General features: G+C 41.0%; 1 protein-coding gene across 3 annotated transcripts in view; it reads left to right on the top strand.

Annotated features, from left to right (window-relative positions):
- The window catches only part of bcl9 (BCL9 transcription coactivator), a 175,372-nt gene that overhangs the window by 131,094 nt on the left and 24,143 nt on the right, over nt 1-20,135 (top strand). For all 3 annotated transcript variants that reach the window (XM_043691452.1, XM_043691453.1, XM_043691454.1), the window contains 2 exons: nt 818-3,056; nt 15,434-15,559. In XM_043691452.1, coding sequence (XP_043547387.1) covers nt 818-3,056; nt 15,434-15,559 — 2,365 coding nt within the window. The remainder of the gene's footprint in view (nt 1-817; nt 3,057-15,433; nt 15,560-20,135) is intronic.

Below are 20,135 nucleotides of genomic sequence, written 5' to 3'. Positions count from 1 at the left end.
GCCAGGGTTGGAGGGTTTGAGACATAAGGAGAGGCTGACTGGCCTCAGGCTATTTTTCCTGGAGTATTGGAGGCTGAGGCGTGACCTTATGGATATTTTTAAATTATGAGGGGCATGGATAGAGTGAATAGCCAAGTGGGCTAGAGGAGGCTTATTGGGTGGCACAGTGGCTCAGTGGTTAGCACTGCTGCCTCACAGTGCCAGGGTCCCAGGTTCAATTCTCAGCCTTGGGCGACTGTCTGTGTGGAGTTTGCACATTCCCCCTGTGTCTGCGTGGGTTTCCTCCAGGTGCTCTGGTTTCCTCCCACAGTCCAAAGATGCGCAGGTCAGGTGAATTGGTCATGCTAAATTGCCCATAATGTTAGGTGCAGAGGGAATTGGGTCTGGGTGGGTTACTCTTTGGAGGATTGGTTGGGCCGAAGGGCCTGTTTCCACACTGTAGAGAATCTAATCTTTTCCCCAGTGTAGGGGAGTCCAAAACTAAAGGGCATGGGTTTAAGGTGAGAGGAGAAAGATTTAAAAGCACCTAAGGGGCAACCTTTTCACACAGAGGGTGGTGCATGTATGGAATGAATTACCAGAAGAAATGGTGGAGGCTGGTACAATTACAACATTTAAAGGCATCTGGAGTGAGTATATGAATAGGGAGTGTTTAGAAGGATATGAATGCTGGCAAATGAGACTAATTTTAAGATATCTAGTCAGCATGGACAAGTTGGACAAAAGGATCTGTTTCCATGCTGTACATCTCTATGACTCTATGACTGACCTTGTCCTGAAATAATTAAATTCAATTTTTCACTTTTGTGTTTTACAGCAAAATAAACAATTATCTGCTCACTGCCTTGCTTCACTAACTCATCAGCAATCATGTACACGACAGAAGCAAAAACAAAACCAGCAAGATACCACAAGAATGTTACAGAACCAATCACAGCAGGGTCTGATATCCAAGCAAGTTGATTCCCATGAGACTATTGATCAGGACAATGCAGGCGTGGACAATAAAGTGTTTCCTGATGGTAGTCCCCAAAATTCTGTACCCTTATCTGTTGAGGATTCTTGTGGAAACTCTGTACCCAGTAACCAAACACCCACTGTAGTGGCGCCAAATGCTTATATACCAACAAGTAGCTTAGAATCTGAGTCAAAGAATGAGCCAAAGGAGGCAGCACAGCCAGATAGTACATTGAATATTGGAGAAAATCCAGAAGGTCTGTCTCAAGAACAGTTGAAGCATAGGGAGCGTTCATTACAAACACTGCGTGACATTCAGAGAATGCTCTTTCCTGAAAGTGAACATGCAGGAACTTCAGACAGTTGTCCTATGCAGAACACTGCAGGGCATGAAGTTCCATCTAAAAAGCCAGAAGGGGCTGCTAAATCCATGATTTCACAGTCACCGAGTGTAGGAAAACTGCCTAGCTCTCGGCCAGAGGCTCGGTCCTTTGGGACATCAGGTCATCGCGATGTTGTTTTCCAGCCAGCTGATGGAGGGCCACCACAGAATGTAATGAGTTCGCAAGTGGGACAGGAGCTTGTGGATCATATGACTCCAGAACAATTAGCCTGGTTAAAGCTGCAGCAAGAGTTCTACGAGGAGAAACGGAGAAAACAGGAGCAGACTGTTCACCCCAGGACAGTACAAGACCTCCTCATGCATCAGCATGGCCCAAGGAGGATAATTGGAGGGCCTCCACCACCTTATCAAATCAACCCTGGAGAAGGGTGGGTTCCTGGGGGATCGGAATCTTTTCAAGGAGTGAATCCTCCAAATACGATGCATCCCAGAGGTCGAACACACCATTCAGGGATTCATGGACATCGGTTACAGAGAATGCCCAGCTTTACAGGAATGTTGAATCCGGACATTGACTCTGCTGGCGGCCCAAATCCAGCACCAAGACTTGGTCTCCCAGGTGTTAACTGGCCAGATGACATGCCAAAAATGACAGAGAGTAGAAATTTCTCTCATGGACCAGGACTCTTTTGTGGGGCAGGTCGTGCGGTGAGATTCCCGAATCCTCAGAACATGCAAGATGATCTATTTCATCAGCAGTTGCCTGAAAAGCAGCTAAGAATGTCCCCTGGAGTGGGAATGGAAATGAATAGATTGTTGCAATTACAAAGACATCTGGAGCCTGCAAATGGCAACATCTTTCCCAGGTTACCAGGAGAAGGCATTCCAAGTCCTATCGGAATGGAATTTTCTGATCCTAAAGGGTTGCCATTGCAGTCAGGGCCAGTCAGAGAAATGGAAGTTGGAATGATGTCCTCTAGCATGAACATGAACATGAATGTCAACATGAACCTGGAAGTGAGCATGAACTCTCAGACAGTGTCACAAAAGCATGGATCTGGAACAGGCCAACCTCACAATATGAGTCCTGGAGATGACATGAAAATAAGGCAATCAAACAATGGAGAAATGTTGGCTGAGCAGCCGAAAATCTTACCGTCCCAGTTCAGTGGTCAATCACAAGATTTCATGGGATCTCCTCCACTTCCTGGTACCTCTCAAGGCCCAGGAGCAATAAGAAACCCGAGGGATCAGTTTGTTTCTGAGCAATTAACTAATACAGGAAGCAATGCAAGGCTAAGTCACATACCACCACTACCTCCAAATGTCTCCACTAATCCGAGCACTATCAATGTGATTCACAAAGCTCCACGAGGTCTAGGCCGTAAGCCATCAGATTTGAATGTTTCTAGCCAGGCAAGCTCTCCAGGGATGAATTCTTTGAAGTCGCCAACAATTAGACAGGTGCAGTCCCCAGTTGTTGGTTCGCCATCAACGAACCTCAAGTCCCCACAGACACCGTCTCAGCTGACTGGCATTCTGTCTGGCCAAGTGGCTGCAGCATCCATCAAGTCTCCCTCAGTTATTCGGTCAGCAGCTACTTCCCCAGTCCACCTCAAATCGCCAGCTCTTCCAGCTCCTTCCCCTGGATGGACATCGTCCCCTAAACCTCGACTCCAGAGTCCAGTAATCCAACCAAGCACAAAACCCCCTTTAAGTTTAACATCGCCTGGCATGATGGCAACAATGGAATCAGGTATTCACTCTTTTGTTATTCAGCTATCTGTGATAAGCTTTCAAAGTCTAAAAGGAAGAATTGATGTATTTTTGTGTGTTGACCTTTGCACTTGATATTTCTAAACTGAAATTTCAAACAATCCAGTGGACAATAAATATCTGTGTTACACATATATTCAAACATGTAACAGCAAAGTTGTTTAACCCATAAACTATGACTTTTCTTGTTGTATGTACATTGATAGAGAGTGACCAACTCTGCTCCAGGTTTGCTGTTCTTTCCAACATGCCTTTTAATTCATTATAGATTAAATGTTAATTATAGATATCACTGTGTAACTGCTTCTAAGGTATATAAAAAAAATTTGAATGATCTCTTGTGACATGTTGATTTTTACTAAACAGTGGTTGAATAATTGTGACATGGAGGCTATATCAGAAGCTATATAGCTGCAGTTCTGACATGAATCTTACACTAATGTGTTGGATTATTTGATTACTATTCCCTTTCGGTACTGCACCTGTTAAAATAATCAAATTCCATTCAGCAGTATGTCTTCTGTTTATTTGGAGAATAACAGAATGGCTCAAGGAATATGTTTTACAATCTGAAGCTCAAAACAAGATTTGAAAGGGATTACATGCTTGCAAAATATACAATAGGAACTTAAGAACAAATGTAAACCTTTAACAGTTTGAAGATGTTCCATCATTCAAACCGTTCATCTGCAACCTTACTCCAGATTCCCACCTTAGTTCAAAATTCCTAAATGCCTATTGTTAGCAAAAATTATTGAGGAAGGGTCACTCAACCCAAAACATTAACTCTGCTTTATCTCCACAGATGCTGGCAGACCTACTGAGATTTTCCAGCAATTTCTATTTTTGTTTCTGATTTACAGCATCTGCAGTTCTTTTGTTTTCATTCACCTTCATCAACTTTCTCTGTTACTGTGTCAAAAGATTTAATTAGTCAAATTAAAGAAACTGCCTATGCAATTCTTGCTGATTCTCCTTAATGAACACAATCCTTTCCCAGGGCCTGACATTTTTAATCACTGATTACTATTTTGAAACCATTACTGGCAACTGACCAGCCTGTAGTTTACTAAGATTTTCCTTCTGTCCATTCATCAATAGAGTGTCAAATACATTATTTTTCAATCTTCTACTACCTTCTCACCCCACGCATTCTCCATCCAGGATCTTGAAAATATAGAACATAGATCTGTGGAGCAGAAGAATGGACCCTTCAGCCAAATTAAAGTAATCACATATGCCTGCCCTTGGTCTAAATGCTTCCATTCCTTGCATATTCATGTGCTTATCTAAAAGTCCCTTAACATCCCTATTGTATCTGTTTCCACCAGTACCCCTGGCAGTACGTTCCAGACTTCTATCATTCTCTGCATAAAACATTTGCCCCTCATATCTCCTTTGAATTTTCCCTTCTCACCTGAAATACTTGCCCCCTAGTATTAGACATTTCAACTCTGGGTGAAGGATTCTAACCATAAATTCTATCTTTGCATTTCATAATTTTACATATTTCTATTAAGTTGCTCCTCAGCCTCTGCCACTCCAGAGAAAACAACCTGAGTTTTTCTAGCCTCTCCTTACAGCTCATACACTCTAATCCAGGTAGCATCCTGGTAAACACCTTCTGCACGCTTTCCAAAGCCTCCATATCTTTCCTGTAATGTAGTGACCAAAATTGAACACAATATTCTAAGTGTGGCCTAATCAAAGTCTTATAAAGCTGCAACATGCCATCTGGACTCTTGTACTCAATTCCCTGACCAATAAAGGCAAGCATGCCATATACCTTCTTTCCCACCGTATCTACTTGTGTGGCTACTTTCAGTGAGATTGTTGGGAGATTATCTGAGAGACTATCTTAACTTATTTTTTCTTAAACTGTTTTAATTTTTGCTTATTCTTAAAGCAAAAGTTATCAAATAGGAGATTTCATTCATTCATTTTCTCATGGAAATCATTTGGATAATTAGAATATTTTGTTCCGGTCTTCATGGGAACTTTAATAAAATTTGAGACTTGTCTTTGATCAACTTACAGGAGGCAGAGGTGATGCAATAATAATGTCATTGGGCTAGTAATCCAGAATGCTAGACTAATATTCTGTGACTTGTGTTCGAATCCCACCATGGCGGCTGGTGATATTTCAATTCAGCAAAAGAGTTGGCTTAATGGTGACCATATAACCATTGTCAATTGTCATAAAAACTCATTTGGTTCACTGATGTCCTTTAGGAAAAGAAACCTGCCTACCTTGACTGGTGTGACTTAAATGTGACTCCAGACCCACAACAATGTGGTTGACTCTTAATTAAATAGCTAGTCATGTCCTCATCTAACGAAATAAAGGGAACGTGAACTAGGTTGTGAGATGTAGTTGCTGAAACCTTACAGAATTTAAACAGACAGGACTTTATATTTACATTTGTTGTATTCACGGGAATCACAATGAATATCTTTGATTCTCGGGTCTTTATAGAAAGGAAAATGTTATTTCTTTCTGCCTTGAAACAGCCAGAAAAATGTTTTCAAGGCTGTAGCAGAGAAAATGGGGTTCAGCTTAAAATAAGCAGTTAAAGAAGATGGAGATAGTTGATAAACTGTCTCAGCACATGAAGCTGAAGGAAGAAAAAAATGTTGTTGTGAGGAGTCTAGATGAACTGCTGATAGACCAAGCTCCAATTAGTTTCAAAACAGATTAAGCAGAAGAAAAATTAGAATTCAAAAAGGATAACAGTTAGATTTCTACTGAGCAGCACGGTAGATCTGTGGTTAGCACTGTTGCCTCACAGCGCCAGGGACCCGGGCTCGATTCCAGGCTCAGGTGTGGAGTTTGCTCGTTTTCTGTGTCTGTGTGGTTTCGTCCAGGTCCTGGTTTCATCTCACAGTCCAAAGATGTACAGATTAGGTGGATTGCCCATGTTAGATTGCCTATAGTGTAGAATAGCCCATATTGCCCAGGGATTTGTGGGTTAGCCAAGGGAAATACAGGGTTACAGGTGGGAATGCTTTTCTGAGGGCCAGTGTTGATTTGATGGGCTGAGTGGCCTGCTTTCAGGTAGGTATTTTATGATCTTCAAAAAAGAAATGAGAATGCTTGGATTTAAAAAGAGAAAAGAAAGGGGAAGTCTAATGCTGCATGTACATATGAAAGGGTTGTACTTGATTGAGTGCAGTAAGGACCAGCATCTGTGGTTGTGCCACAAAAATTGGTCAGGGTAAAGAATGACCTTGTTGGACACAAATCAGAAGTTTGTGTGAGCTTAATGATCTCTGTAATCATAGTTACATAATTTATAAATAATTGCAATAATGCAATAAATTTTCTATTGTTTACTGAACAGGTGAATTCAAATTAGGCCAGAAATATGGAATCCTAATCCACACTCAATCACTTTTCGCTTGAAGGAGCCCTCCCATAATAACTGGAAGGGATGCTGTAATTTGAATTTAGAACATAGAATATAGAACAGTACAGCACAGTTCAGGCCCTTCAGCCCACGATGTTTTGACGAGCATTTATCTTAATCTAAGATCAACCTAAACTACACACTCCTCAATTTACTGCTATCCATCTGCTTGTCCAGCAGTTGCTTAAATATCCTTAATGTCTCTGACTCTACAACCACTGAGGGCCGTGCATTCCACGCACCCACCACTCTCTGCATAAAGAACCTACCTCTGACATCTCCCCTATAGCTTCTTCCAATCGCCTTAAAATTATGGTCCCTCATGAAAGCCATTTCTGTCCTGGGGAAAAGTCTTTGTCTACTCCATCTATGCATCTCCTTACCTTGTACACCTCTATCAAGTCACCTTTCTACTTTCTTCTTTCCCGTGTGAAAAGCCCTAGCTCACTCAACCACCCTTGAACCCAGACAGCATCCTGGTGAATCTCCTCTGCAACCTGTAAAGCATCTGCATCCTTCCTATAATGAGGCGACCAGAAATGGACGCAATATTCCAAGTGTGGTCTAACCACAGTTCATAGAACTGCAGCAAAACCTCCCTCTATTAAACTCAATCCCCCTGTTAATGAAAACCAAAACACCATATGCCTTCTTAACAACCCTGTCAACTTGGGTGGCAATTTTGAGGGATCTATGTACATGGACCCCAAGATCCCTCTGTTCCTCTACACTGGCAAGAATCTGGTTAACCTTGTATTCACCATTCTAATATGACCTTCCAAAATGAATCACTTCGCATTTATTTAGGTTGAAGTCCATCTGCCACTCTCAGCCCAGCTTTGCATCCTGACAATGTCTGGCTGTAGTCTGCACTATCTACAACACCACCGACCTTTGTGTCATCGGCAAACTTACTAACTCCCCCTTCCACTTCTTCATTCAAGTCATTTATAAAAACTACAAAGAATACTTTCCATCCACTACCACGCATTGTCTTCTTTTGGCCAGCCAATTCTGTATCCAGACAGCCAAATTTCCCTGTATCCAATACCTCCTAACTTTCTGAACCACCCTACCGTGGAGATACCTTATCAAATGCCTTACTGAAATCCATAGACACCATAGTCAAGAGTGTGGTGCTGGAAAAGCACAGCAGGTCAGGCAGCACCCGAAGAACAGGAGAATCGGCGAGGCTTCGTCAGGACTTATGCCCAAAACATCATTCTCCTCAGATGCTGCCTGACCTGCTGCCTGACTTTTCCAGCACCACACTCTTGACTCTGATCTCCAGCATCTGCTGTCTTCACTTTCTCCATAGACACCAGATCCATTGCTCGACCTTTGTCAACTTGTCTCGTCACATCCTCAAAGAACTCAATAAGGCTTGTGAGGCATGTCCTGCCCCTCATAAAGCCATGTTGACTATCTTTAATCAAACTATGTTTTTCCAAATAGTCATAAATCCTATCTCACAATCCTTTCCAGTATCTTGCTTACCACAGACGTAAGACTGACTGGTCTGTAATTCCCAGGGATTTCCCTATTTCCTTTCTTGAACAGAGGAACAACATTTGCCTCCCTCCAATCATCCAGTACTACTACTGTGGAGAGTGAGGATGCAAAGATCATCGCCAGAGGCACAGAAATCTCATTCCTCGCTTCCCCTACTAACATTGGATATATCCAGTCTCAAATTTCCAGTACATCCACATCATTAATATAAGCCTATTAACCTGGTCCACGGTGTTCTCACTATCAACAAGGTCCTTCTCTCTCATGAATACTGAAGCAAAAAACTCATTTAGGGTCTCCCCTATGTCTTTAGACGAAAGACACAAATTCCCTCCACTATCCCTGATTGGTCCTACCCTCTCACTGATCATTCTCTTATTCCTCACATACGTGTAGAATGCCTTTGGGTTTTCCCTAATCCTTCCTGCCAAGCTTTTTCATGCCCCCTCAGTCCTCAGTCCATTTTTGAGTTCTTTCCTAGCTACCCTATAATCCTCTAAAGCTATGCCAGATCCTTGCTTCTTCAACCTTAAGTAAGTTTTCTTCCTTTTGACAAGAAGCTCCTCTGCTGTTTTCATCCAAGGCTCCTTCACCTTACCATACCTTGGCTGTCTCAGTGGGACAAAGTTATCCAACACTTGCAACAAGTGCTCCTTAAACAGCCTCCACATTTCTGATGTGCATTTCCCGTAGAACAATTGTTCCCAATTTATACTCCACAGCTCCTGTCTAATAGCAGTATAATTTCCCCTCCCTTAATTAAATATCTTTCATACTATCTGTTCCTATCCCTCTCCATGGCTATGGTAAATGTGAGGCAGTTGGAGTCGCTATCACCGAAATGCTCTCCCACTGAGAGATATGACACCTGGCCTGGTTCGTTGCCTAGCGTCAAATCCAATATGGCCTCCCCCAGTCCACCTATCTACATACTGAGTCAGGAATCGTTCCTGGACACACCTAACTAAATCAGCTCCATCCAGACCATCTGCACTAAGGAGGTTCCAATCAATATTGGGGAAGTTGAAGTCACCCATAACAACAACTCTGTTACAGCTGTACCTTTCCAAGATAAACTGTTCAATCTGTTCTTCCATCTCATGGCTGCTATTGTGGGGTCTATAGAAAACACCCAATAAAGTGACTGCTCCTTTTCTGTCTACCCAGACTGACTCAATAGACCAACCCTTCTCAACAACCTCCTTTTCTGCAGCTGTGATGCACCACTCTCTCATTAACAATGCTACCTCCCCTCCTCTTTTACACCCCTCCCTGTTCTTCTTAAAAGATCTAAACCCTGGAAAATTCAGCAACCATTCCTGCCCCTGTGAAATCCATGTCTCTGTTATGGCCACAGTATCGTAGTTCCAAGTACTGATCCATGCTCTAAGTTCATCACTCTTATTCCTGATACTGCTTGCATTGAAGAAGACATATTTTAACCTATCCTTTTGCCCTATTAACTGTGTATCCTTCCTGACAGACTCTCTGAATTCTATCTCTACCTATTCAACAACTACCCTCTCCTATGATCTGTAGCTCTGGATCCCATCCCCCTGCCAAATTAGTTTAAACCCTCCTGAAATGGTCTTGCAAATTTCCTGCCCAGGACATTGGTGCCCTTTCAATTTAAGTGCAACCCTTCATATACAGGTCCCACCTTCCCCAGAAGGTATCCCAATGATCTACGTATCTGTAGCTACGTGTTTAGCTGCACTCGCTCCCTGTTCCTCGCCTCACTAGCATGTGGCACCGGTAGTTATCCTGCGATTACTACTCTGCTTGTCTTTCTTTTTAGCTTCCAGCCTAACTCCCTGAAATCACTTTTTTTGGAATAGTTTTGACATCCCAACGTCCAGCATAATTTAGCAAATTACTTCTATGAAACTGAAACATTGTCTGTGAACTGGTCTTGTTAGAAACCAAATAGAAAAGAAGGATAGTAGTCAGTGCAGGAATATTTGAAATATCTGTTAACACCAACAGATGAGAGAGATGTCAATGCTCAGTAGTTTCAGTGTGTTCCATCTACAAGAAGTATTGCAGAAATTTAACAAGGCTCCTTAGACAACAATTTCTAAACCCATGACCACTTTAATCGAGAAGGACAAGGGCAGCAGATACATGGAACGCCACCACCTACAAGTTCCCTTCTAAGTCACTCACCATCCTGATGTAGAAATGTATTAAATTCTTTCACTTTTGTTGGGTCAAAACTCTGGAAGTCCCACGCTGACATTATTGTGGATCTACCTATGGCATATCAACTGCAGCAGTTCAAGAAAGCAGCTCAGTCAAACTTATCAAAAGTAATTAGCATGGGCATAAGTACTAAACACTGCAAGTGATGCCAATGTCCTCTGGCCTATTTTTAAAAAAAAATATGATTGGATTGGGTATGAATCAGAATGTCCAACAGCAGTCCAGCAAGATATGAAAAACATAGAAGCAAAATTCAAGAAAAAACAACATTAATGTATATCAAAAAAAGAGTTTTGAAGTTGAAAATTGTCGGAAATTTTAGTGAAGCTTAAATATAGTACTTTAGTGAAATATAGTACTTCAAAATAATCCCTCAAATACGATCTTATCTAACATAGTGATTTATATTGGAAGGAAAATTTATAAATTAAGGAAACGTTGAATCAGTAAGTTGCCTTGTTCTGACTTCTATTTTCTCTCGTATCCATATATCTTGCTCAGGCATGTCTTGATGGGAACAGCACAGCCAGTTTAAATGTAAGAACTGAATTACACCAACATTTCTATTTTAAAAGAGTTGAACTTTTTAAACTTGTATATGGAGGCTTGAGATTTTTGACCAAAATCATTTTTAAGTTGGAATTTGAGTAATTTGAAATTTAATGTTTGGTTTTGAGGTTAATTACCCTGTTAAATTGTTGAATTAGAAATATCTATGCTGCCTACAGAAAAACTAGTTATAGTGTCAAGATGCATGTGAAGGTAATTAATTCCAGACAAAAAGACAATCACTAATGTAAAGCTTGGCACTAATGTAAAATAACTGACAACTTATTTTTAAAAAAAAATGTAAAGTGTGACACCATTTGAAGCTATGATTTGATCCATGTGCTAAGTTTGAGATTTTATTTCATGGATGGATGGTGTGTGTTAATCTGCAAGGACATTTTTAAAAATCAGTTATGAGCAAAGTATATACTTTATGTTGAAATATATTCAAAGGGACAGTATAAAAACATGAACTCATACATAAGATAGACACACCCCAAATACTTTCAAGATGGCGGTGTTCCTTTGTCCTTCTAGATGGAAGTGGTCATGGGTTTAGAAGGTGTTGTCTAAGAGCCTTGTTAAATTCTTGAAAGTAGATTCAAGATATACCTAGAAACAAAGGACACTTCAAAAGCTGCATACACATATGTGAAATTGGATTGATTTCACACCAACAAAGTATAAAAAAGGATCTTGTTTCTAGTAGTGTTCCATTTAAAGTTATACAAGGTAACATAGGGAATGAGATCTTTATATTCTTAGGTTATATGCCATCACATATTGAAAGATATGTACAAACATACTGACTGTCAGACATAATACAATATCTCCCTTTGTACCAAAATAAAAGTTTATCCCAAACAGAAAGGCATGGTTCTGCATAGCTACATGTTGTCAATTTAATAATAACGCAAACAGCTAAAACAGAAATTAAAAGACTAACAATTCAAACATCAATGTAACATTTTGGAGGTTTGACAACTTGTCCTGATCTGGCGACTGTACCAATGTGCAGAGGTAAGTGTTGTTCTCTGCAACACTTGTTTGACCAATTTGATTGGTTTGCTATCGATTGATGGCATTCAACATCACTGCACAACCATCATTGTTGTTACTTCCTTCATGTACGATTGATATGGCAAGTATTAGCTGACTTCTTTTCCTTCACATTGTAGTACTGTAATCACAGATGACTTCATACGATTTGGACTGGTTGCTTACCCTAGAAACTATTGGTGATATCCAAGTATTTGTATTTCTAACTCACATTCTCCATCCAGTGTATAGTTTTGGTAGTTCTCTACCTGCTCGCTTATTGTGTATCTCTTTCACTCTCCTCTATTTATGAAGAAGTTGCCATATGTCTTAGAAACAGCTTATAATTGGTTGCTGGACAGGAGTTTTATAAATACTTTCAAAGAATGTGTTGTGTTGAGGATTGTAATCCCTTTTCCTTTGGTATTACATGAAAATACAGCAATGCAATGTGAAAATCTTGTATTTCTGGACACCTTAAAATCATTGATTTGATAGTATGCACTATACACTCAGATAGACCATTTGAGAATGAATTGTGGGATGATGATGTGATTTGGATCACTCCACATATATCTCTTATAGATTAGATTAGATTACTTACAGTGTGGAAACAGGCCCTTCGGCCCAACAAGTCCACACCGCCCCGCCGAAGCGCAACCCATCCATACCCCTACATTTATCTCTTACCTAACACTACGGGCAATTTAGCATGGCCAATTCACCTTACCTGCACATCTTTGGACTGTGGGAGGAAACCGGAGCACCCGGAGGAAACCCACGCAGACACGGGGAGAACGTACAAACTCCACACAGTCAGTCGCCTGAGTCGGGAATTGAACCCGGGACTCTGGCGCTGTGAGGCAGCAGTGCTAACCACTGTGCCACCGTGCTGCCCTGTAGTATAGATATCTTGAAACAGTTTGCCAGTGAACTGGTGTCATTATGAGAACTGATTCAGAACACTACATAATTTGAAAATAGTGGTCATTGTGTCAGTAGTCATGGTCATTGTGTTGCTAAGTCATCAAAATAAAGTTTAGCAAAGTAATCTGCCATAATGATGTAGTCTTCCCTGTGCACTGTGATTAAGTCCTATGCTACTTTAGTCCAAAAGTAAATGCAACGTCATCTGGGTATAAAGGCTTCATCCACTGCTGGGGCTGATTATGTTTGACATGCCACATTGAATATCCCAATTCATCCATCACCAGGACTTACATTCACTAGCTGTCCTGTGCATTCAATATCCACATGTCTCTGATATTATGTGGATATGATATCTTGGCATGATGCTTTTCATATTAATATCTATTTACATTTAAAAGTGGCTTGGTGTGATACACCAAGTTCTTCATTGTACAGCCAAATGAATGAATCTTCTCCTGTATCTTCAATATAGTCAGGCCGTCTCTGAGTAATATGGATTATGTACTGTAAGATGTTTTCATGCAGCGGAGTGCGATTTACTGAGGTGTGTCTTTCAAAATGTGTAATGGCAATATGATGACACTAGTTACTGTTTTGATTTTAGCTTTTATTGTTTGTGGTACTGCCTTTATAAGCTATGACATTCATTACTGTAAAACCTTTTGATTATCTTGTAATGCTGACAGTATTTGAGAGAAAACAGCTTCTGAAATTTGCTTTTTCCTTAATTGACTCTGGACCTTATCAAAATGGTTGCATTAGTGCATCTTCAGAACTATTTTCTTGCTGCAAATGTAGATGTGTTGCACGGTGTTGTTGGTATCTGTTTTGTTTTGCAATCTATCTGTATTCACTGAAACCTATGACATCCCCTACACACAGAGTAAAAACAAGGGCTGCAAGTGCTGGAAACCAGAGTCTAGATTATAGTGGTGCTGGAAAAGCACAGCAAGTCAGGCAGCATCCGAGGAGCAGGAAAATCGATGTTTCGGGCAAAAGCCCTTCATCAGGAATAGAGGCAGGGTGTCTGCAGAGTGGAGAGACTCTGCAAGCACCCTGCCTCTATCCCCTACGCACAAGTCAACTTCCTGTTTTCCTAAACCCTTGAGCTATAGTCAAGATGACCTCGGTATCTCAACAAGAAAGAGAGAACAACACCAAAGCACCAACGATATTGACTTAAATTTAGCTGCACATAATGTAGTAACAAGTAAAGCATTACAATCAGGTGAATCACCAATCTCACAGAGGGTTATTGCTTTTCAAATCTATGCCCCCTTTTCTTAGAACTCCATGCTTTATCTCTGCAAATGGGTTTCTGCTCTGCCACAGTACCTCCCTTGTCAGTCATTAATGACATCATGTGTGACCTGTTTGCAGCCTTTAACATGGTTAGGCTGTCATCTTTTCTCATGTAACTCAGCTGGATGAACCACATACACCTGCTCCCAGAATTATCTGTTTAATTATCATCGAGAGAATCACTTGAGAGACTTTTGTTCCCACTGTCATACTGGTACTCTGGAGTAGGTGAAAGTGAGGACTGCAGATGCTGGAGATCAGAGTCAAGATTAGAGTGGTGCTAGAAAAGCACAGCAGGCCAGGCAGCATCTGAGGAGCAGGAAAATCGACGTTTTGGGCAGGAGCCCTTCATCAGTGATGCCCTTCATCAGGAGCCCTTCATCAGTAACATCGATTTTCCTGCTCCTTCGATGCTGCCTGACTTGCTGTGCTTTTCCAGCACCACTCTAATCTTGACACTAGTACTCTGGTATCACTTGATAACCCTCCATTGTTCCTTAATTAGCAAACTGCTTATCTAACATCCAGTATTGGATGAGCAGGAATTTCCACTGATTGAATATTAGGAAATGTGAAGTAATTGTTTTCAGTCCCCACTCCTAACTATATTGTCCTGCTAATGACTCAACCTGTCTCCCCAATAAAGCCAGTCTGTTTATAAACTTTCTATCACAAGGGCTGCACAAGCTTGGTCTTGAGATAAGCTTCTGATCTCATACCTGTGCCATCACTAATAACAGCAATTTCCACATTTGTAGGTCACCCAATGCAGTTGAAACCCTCATTAATGCTTCTGTCACGTCCACACTTGACTATTCCAATGTATTTCTAGCTGGGGTCCACATTCTGCTTGCTGTAAAACTTGAGATCATTCACAACTCTGCTTTCTGGGTCTCAGAATGCTGTTGCTTATCACCTCTGTGTTCGCTGATATACAATGAATTGATTTTACAGTTCAGATCTTGGTTTTCAAAGCCACCATGGCCTCACTTCTCTCTATTGAGGTAAATTCCTGCAGGCCCACAATTCTGTGATATCTACACTTGCTAATTCTGTCATCTTCTGCATTCCCCATCAGAATCACTCTACGTTTAGTCACTGTATCTTCAGTTGGCAGACCCCCAATCTTTGGAATTTCCTCTTCATTCTAAATAGTCTACCTCACTGTCCTCTTTGAGGAAACCAATATTTTGGTCATTAACCAAAAATCCACAAACATGGCTTGGAGTCATACTTTACTTGACAATGCTGTGCTGCACTTTGGAACATTGGATGACATAAAGGTGTCATATAAAGATAACCTGTATGCTTATTTATTGGCCTGAGGGTGCAGTTGCAGATGAATTTTGCTGCAGAGGTTTCAGGTTAATCATGCAGCAATAATAACACAAAGAAAACTTTTTGTTTAATTTTGTAGGACCAAGAGCAAGGGATGTAGAGATGAGGCCCAATGAGGGTGACGGGGTTGAAGGAGCTACAGCACTACACATGAGAACAACTGAAAACATGGATCGTAAATTGGAGGAACTAAAAGAATATAAAGGTATGATGGACATTTTCAAAGTGGAATTGTGACAGGGATTGGTTCCAATGCTGTCTGGAGTATGGAGAGATTAAAAGCAAGGATGCTAGCATGATATCTTAAAAAGATAAATATAACAGCAAAAGACACATTGGGAATTGTGGAGTTAGGTAAACATCAAATGATTTATTTTGTTTGTTTTTAATTTGTTCTTGGGATGTTGGCTTCACTGGTGAGATCAGTATTTGTTAACCATCCCTATTTACCCAGAGAGCAGAGGATCCTGCCTGAAATGTCAACTCTCCTGCTCCTCTGATGCTGCTTAACCTGTTGTGCTTTTTCCAGTTCCACATTTTATTGATTTTGACTTTCCAGCATCCACAGTCCTCACTATCTCCAAGCAGATAAGATTCAATCATATTGTTGTGAGTCAAGTGTCATATGCAGGCTAGACCAGGTAAGGACAGCAAATTTCTCTCCCAAAAGAACATTAGTGAACTATATGAGTTTGATAGTTGACAGTGGTTAATTGTGTTGAGGGCAACTTCTTTGACCATTGATTCTTGGCCCACCATGGTGCAGGATTTGAAAAAGAGATGATAATGTGAATCAAAGATCTGTGAGGGCCATTTGAATAAGACCAATTGTTGTGAAATGAGGGTTAGATCGGTATTAAAGATGACCAATGAACAAACTGCAGTAGAACTTCTAAACTGGAAGAGGACAGACTTCAATGTAACGAAAAGGAATCTAGCCAGAATAAAATGGAGGATTGACAGGTATAAAACCAAAATGGAACAATGAGTCTTTAAGGAAAAAATGGTTGAGGTACAGGCAAACACATTCTTCTAACAAAGGCAATACATAAGGGAACCTTTGATATGAGGGAGATAGAGCGTATGGTCACATGGGTAGATATTTTGCAAATGAATTTTAATGTGAGGTAATGCATTTTGATAGAAGAGATATGGAAAGACAATGCAGGCTGAATGGTACAACATTGAGGGGAGTCCAGAAACAAAGGGACCCCAGGGTTCTTGTGCGTGATTCACTGAAGTTCACCAGACAAGTTGAAACAGTTGTAAAAAATGGCTTATAGGATTCTTGTGTTTATGAATAGAGGCATAGACTATAAAAGCAAAGAAGTGGTGCTGCATCTCTAAAAATCTTTGGTCATACTACATTTGGATTATTATGTTCATTTCTGGACACCTTATTGAAGGAGGCATGTTAAAGCCCTGGAGAGAATGCAAAGAAGATTTACTAGAATGATACCAGGAATGAGAGATTTTACATTCAAGGAAAGATGAGAGAGATTGGTCTTATTCTCCTTGAGTCAAGAAGATTAAGAGGTGAGCCGTTGAAGTGTGCAGAATTATAAATAGTTTTGACATGGTAATTGATATTCTGTTTACACTAGGTCATATGTCAGTAACTAAATGGTCACAATTTCAAGATCATCAGTAAGATGAGGAGAAACTTCTTTATGCAGAGATGTTAGGATTTTAGAATGTGCTGCCTGGGAGAACATTAGAAGGTGGAGAGAGGTTCCAAAAGAGGTTTCAAAAGAGAGCTGGATAAAGATGTAGTTAGAGCACTATGGCAATAAGGCTGAAGAGTGGGAATAACTGGTTAGCTCTTTCAGAAGCTGGTACAGAAAACAATGGCCTCCTCCTACATTATAAAATTCTATGATTCTTAATCTGAAGAAAGACAGAGGAACTTGGGGATCATCTTTGAAGGTAACAGGAAATATTGATAAAGAGCTAACAAAGTATATGTCTTGTACGACTTCATAAATAGAGATACTGAATACAAAACAGCATAATATGCTGAACATGGATAAAGCTCTGATATGCCTCGTCTTGAAATATTGCTTCCAGTTCTGGTCACCACATTTTGGGAGAGTTCTTCATCATAAAATCAGAAGAGAACACAAGTCATGAGAACAGGAGTTGACCACATGGATGGTTGAGGGACAGGCAGCGAGTTTTGAGAAGATTTGTAGGTTGAGGTTCTGGATGTAGGTTTTCTTGCTGAGCTGGAAGGAACAATAGACAATGCAGACAATCGACGGACAAGAATAATAGACAATACAGACAGTCGAGGGACAGGAACAATAGACAACGCAGATAGTCGAGGGATAGGAACAGGTATACACTGTAAGAAATAGGAACAGGAGAATGTCATTCATCCCATTGAGTGTGCTCTGTCATTCAATAGGATCATGGCTGATTCAAGAATCTGTCTCAGCCTTAAATATACAAATAGACTCTGCCCCCACTGTTGCCAAGATTCAAACCTCTGAGAGAAGAAGACCTTCGTCATCTCAATTTTAATTTACTGTTCCTTTATTCTGGGATTATGTTCTAGGGTCCTAGACTCTTCCACATGGGAATACATCCTCTCAGCATTTACTCTGTCAGATGTGGTGTCACCAGTACTTGGTACAGTTGCAATAAGACTTCCCTAGTCTTGTATTCCAACACCCTTGATATAAGTCCAACATTGCACCAGCCTTCCTGATTACCTATTGTACCTGTGACCTAGATTTCTGTGTCAAAAGGTGCAGCACTGGAAAAGCACAGCAGATCAGGCAGTGTCCGAGGAGCAAGAGAGTTGACGTTTCGAGCATAAGATCTTCATCAGAAATGTTGGGAGTGGGGGGAGCAGGGGACTGGGGGGAGGGGAGATGAGGAAACTGGTGAAATCGACATTAATTCCGTGTGGCTGGAGGGTCCCAAGGTGGAAGGTGAGTTGTTCAATCTCCAGTCATCAGGTGGCTCGGATTTGGCGGTGGAGAAGGCCTAGAACTTGCATGTCCTTGGCGGAGTAGGGAGGGGAGTTTTATGCACAAGTACCCCAAGTCCCTTTGTGTTGGAGCTTTCTGCCGTTTTTTTGTCATTTAAATAATGCTCTGTTCTTTTGTTTTTCCTTCATACTTTTCCACATTATACTTAATTTGCCAACATTTTGCCCACAATATCTCTCTTCAAATAGTTTCTGTCTCCTTCAGATGGACTGGGAAAATTAGGTTGGTAGTGGATCTCAAGAAAAAGAATTCATGGAATGTCTTCAAGATGGTTTTCTGGAACCGACTAGGAAATAGGCAATTCTGGATTTGGTGATGTGTAATGAGACAGACTTGATTAGGGAGCTTAAGGTGAAGAAGCCCCGAGGGGATAATGACTATATTATGATAGAGTTCACTCTGAGAGGGAGAAGGTGGAATCAGATGTAACAGTATTACAATTCAGTAAAAGTAACTACTAAGATATGAGGGAGGAGCTGGCCAGCGGTGATTGGAAGGAGAGTTTAACAGAGAAGACAGTGAAGCAGCATTGGCAGGAGTTATTGCGGGTAATTTGGGAGGCATAGTAAAAATTCATCGCAAGGAAGAAGAAGCAAATTAAGGGATGGACGAAGCAACCATGACTGACAAGGAAAGTCAAGTACAGCACAAAAGGAGAAGAAAAGGTAGACAATATGGTAAAGATTAGTGGGAAACCAGAGGATTAGAACACCTTTAAAAACAGTAGAGAATAACTCTGGAAAGGCAACAAGAAGGGAGAAGATGAAATATGAGGGCAAATGAGCTAGTAATATAAAAAAGGATTGCAGGAGATTTTCTTGATGTTTAAGTAATATTAGAGAGGCAAGAGTGGATATTAGATCACTGGAAAATGAGTTTGAAGAAGTAATAATGGGGAACAAAGAAATGGTGGATGAACTGAATAGGTACTTTGCCTCAATTTTCACAGTGAAAGGCACCAGCAGCATACCTGAACTTCAAGAGAGTTGGGGGGAATGGTGAGTGTAATGGCCATCACTAAAGAGAAGATGCTGGAGAAACTGAAGACCTGAAGGTGGATAAATCATCCAGACCAGATGGACTACCAGCCCAAAGTACTGAAGGAGATAGCTGAAGAGATTGTGAAAGCATTGGTGGTGATCTTTCAGGAATCACTAGAGTCAGGGAGGGTTGCAGAGGACTGGAAAATGGCTAATGTAACACTCCTGTTTACGAAGAGAGAGAGGCAGAAGACAGGAAACTATCGACCCGTTAGCCTGACGTCTGTCATTGGTAAGATTTTAGAGTCCATTATTAAGGATCGGATTGCGTGGTACTTGGATGTATATGGTAAAATAGGGCTAAGTCAGCACAGCTTCGTCAATGTGATGTCACGTCTGATAAATCTGTTAGAATTCTTTCAGGAGGTAATGAGCAAGTTAGACACAGGAGAGCCATTGGATGTGATCTATTTGGATTTCCAGAAGGCCTTTAAAAGGTGTTGCACAGGAGCCTGCTAAATAAGAGCCCACAGTGTTGGGGCAAGGTATAGGTATGGATAGAGGATTGGCTGACTGCTAGAAAGCTGAAAGTGGAGATAAAGGGGTCTTTTTCAAGATGGTAGATTAGATTAGATTAGATTAGATTACTTACAGTGTGGAAACAGGTTCTTCGGCCCAACAAGTCCACACCGACCCGCCGAAGCGCAACCCACCCATACCCCTACATTTACCCCTTTTAATCTATGAGGAGAAAGTCAGGTCTGCAGATGCTGGAGAGCAGAGCTGAAAATGTGTTGCTGGAAAA

Source organism: Chiloscyllium plagiosum, chromosome 6, assembly GCF_004010195.1.
Source record: "Chiloscyllium plagiosum isolate BGI_BamShark_2017 chromosome 6, ASM401019v2, whole genome shotgun sequence".
Taxonomy (NCBI): domain Eukaryota; kingdom Metazoa; phylum Chordata; class Chondrichthyes; order Orectolobiformes; family Hemiscylliidae; genus Chiloscyllium; species Chiloscyllium plagiosum.
This window is presented reverse-complemented; position numbering and strand designations above follow the sequence as displayed.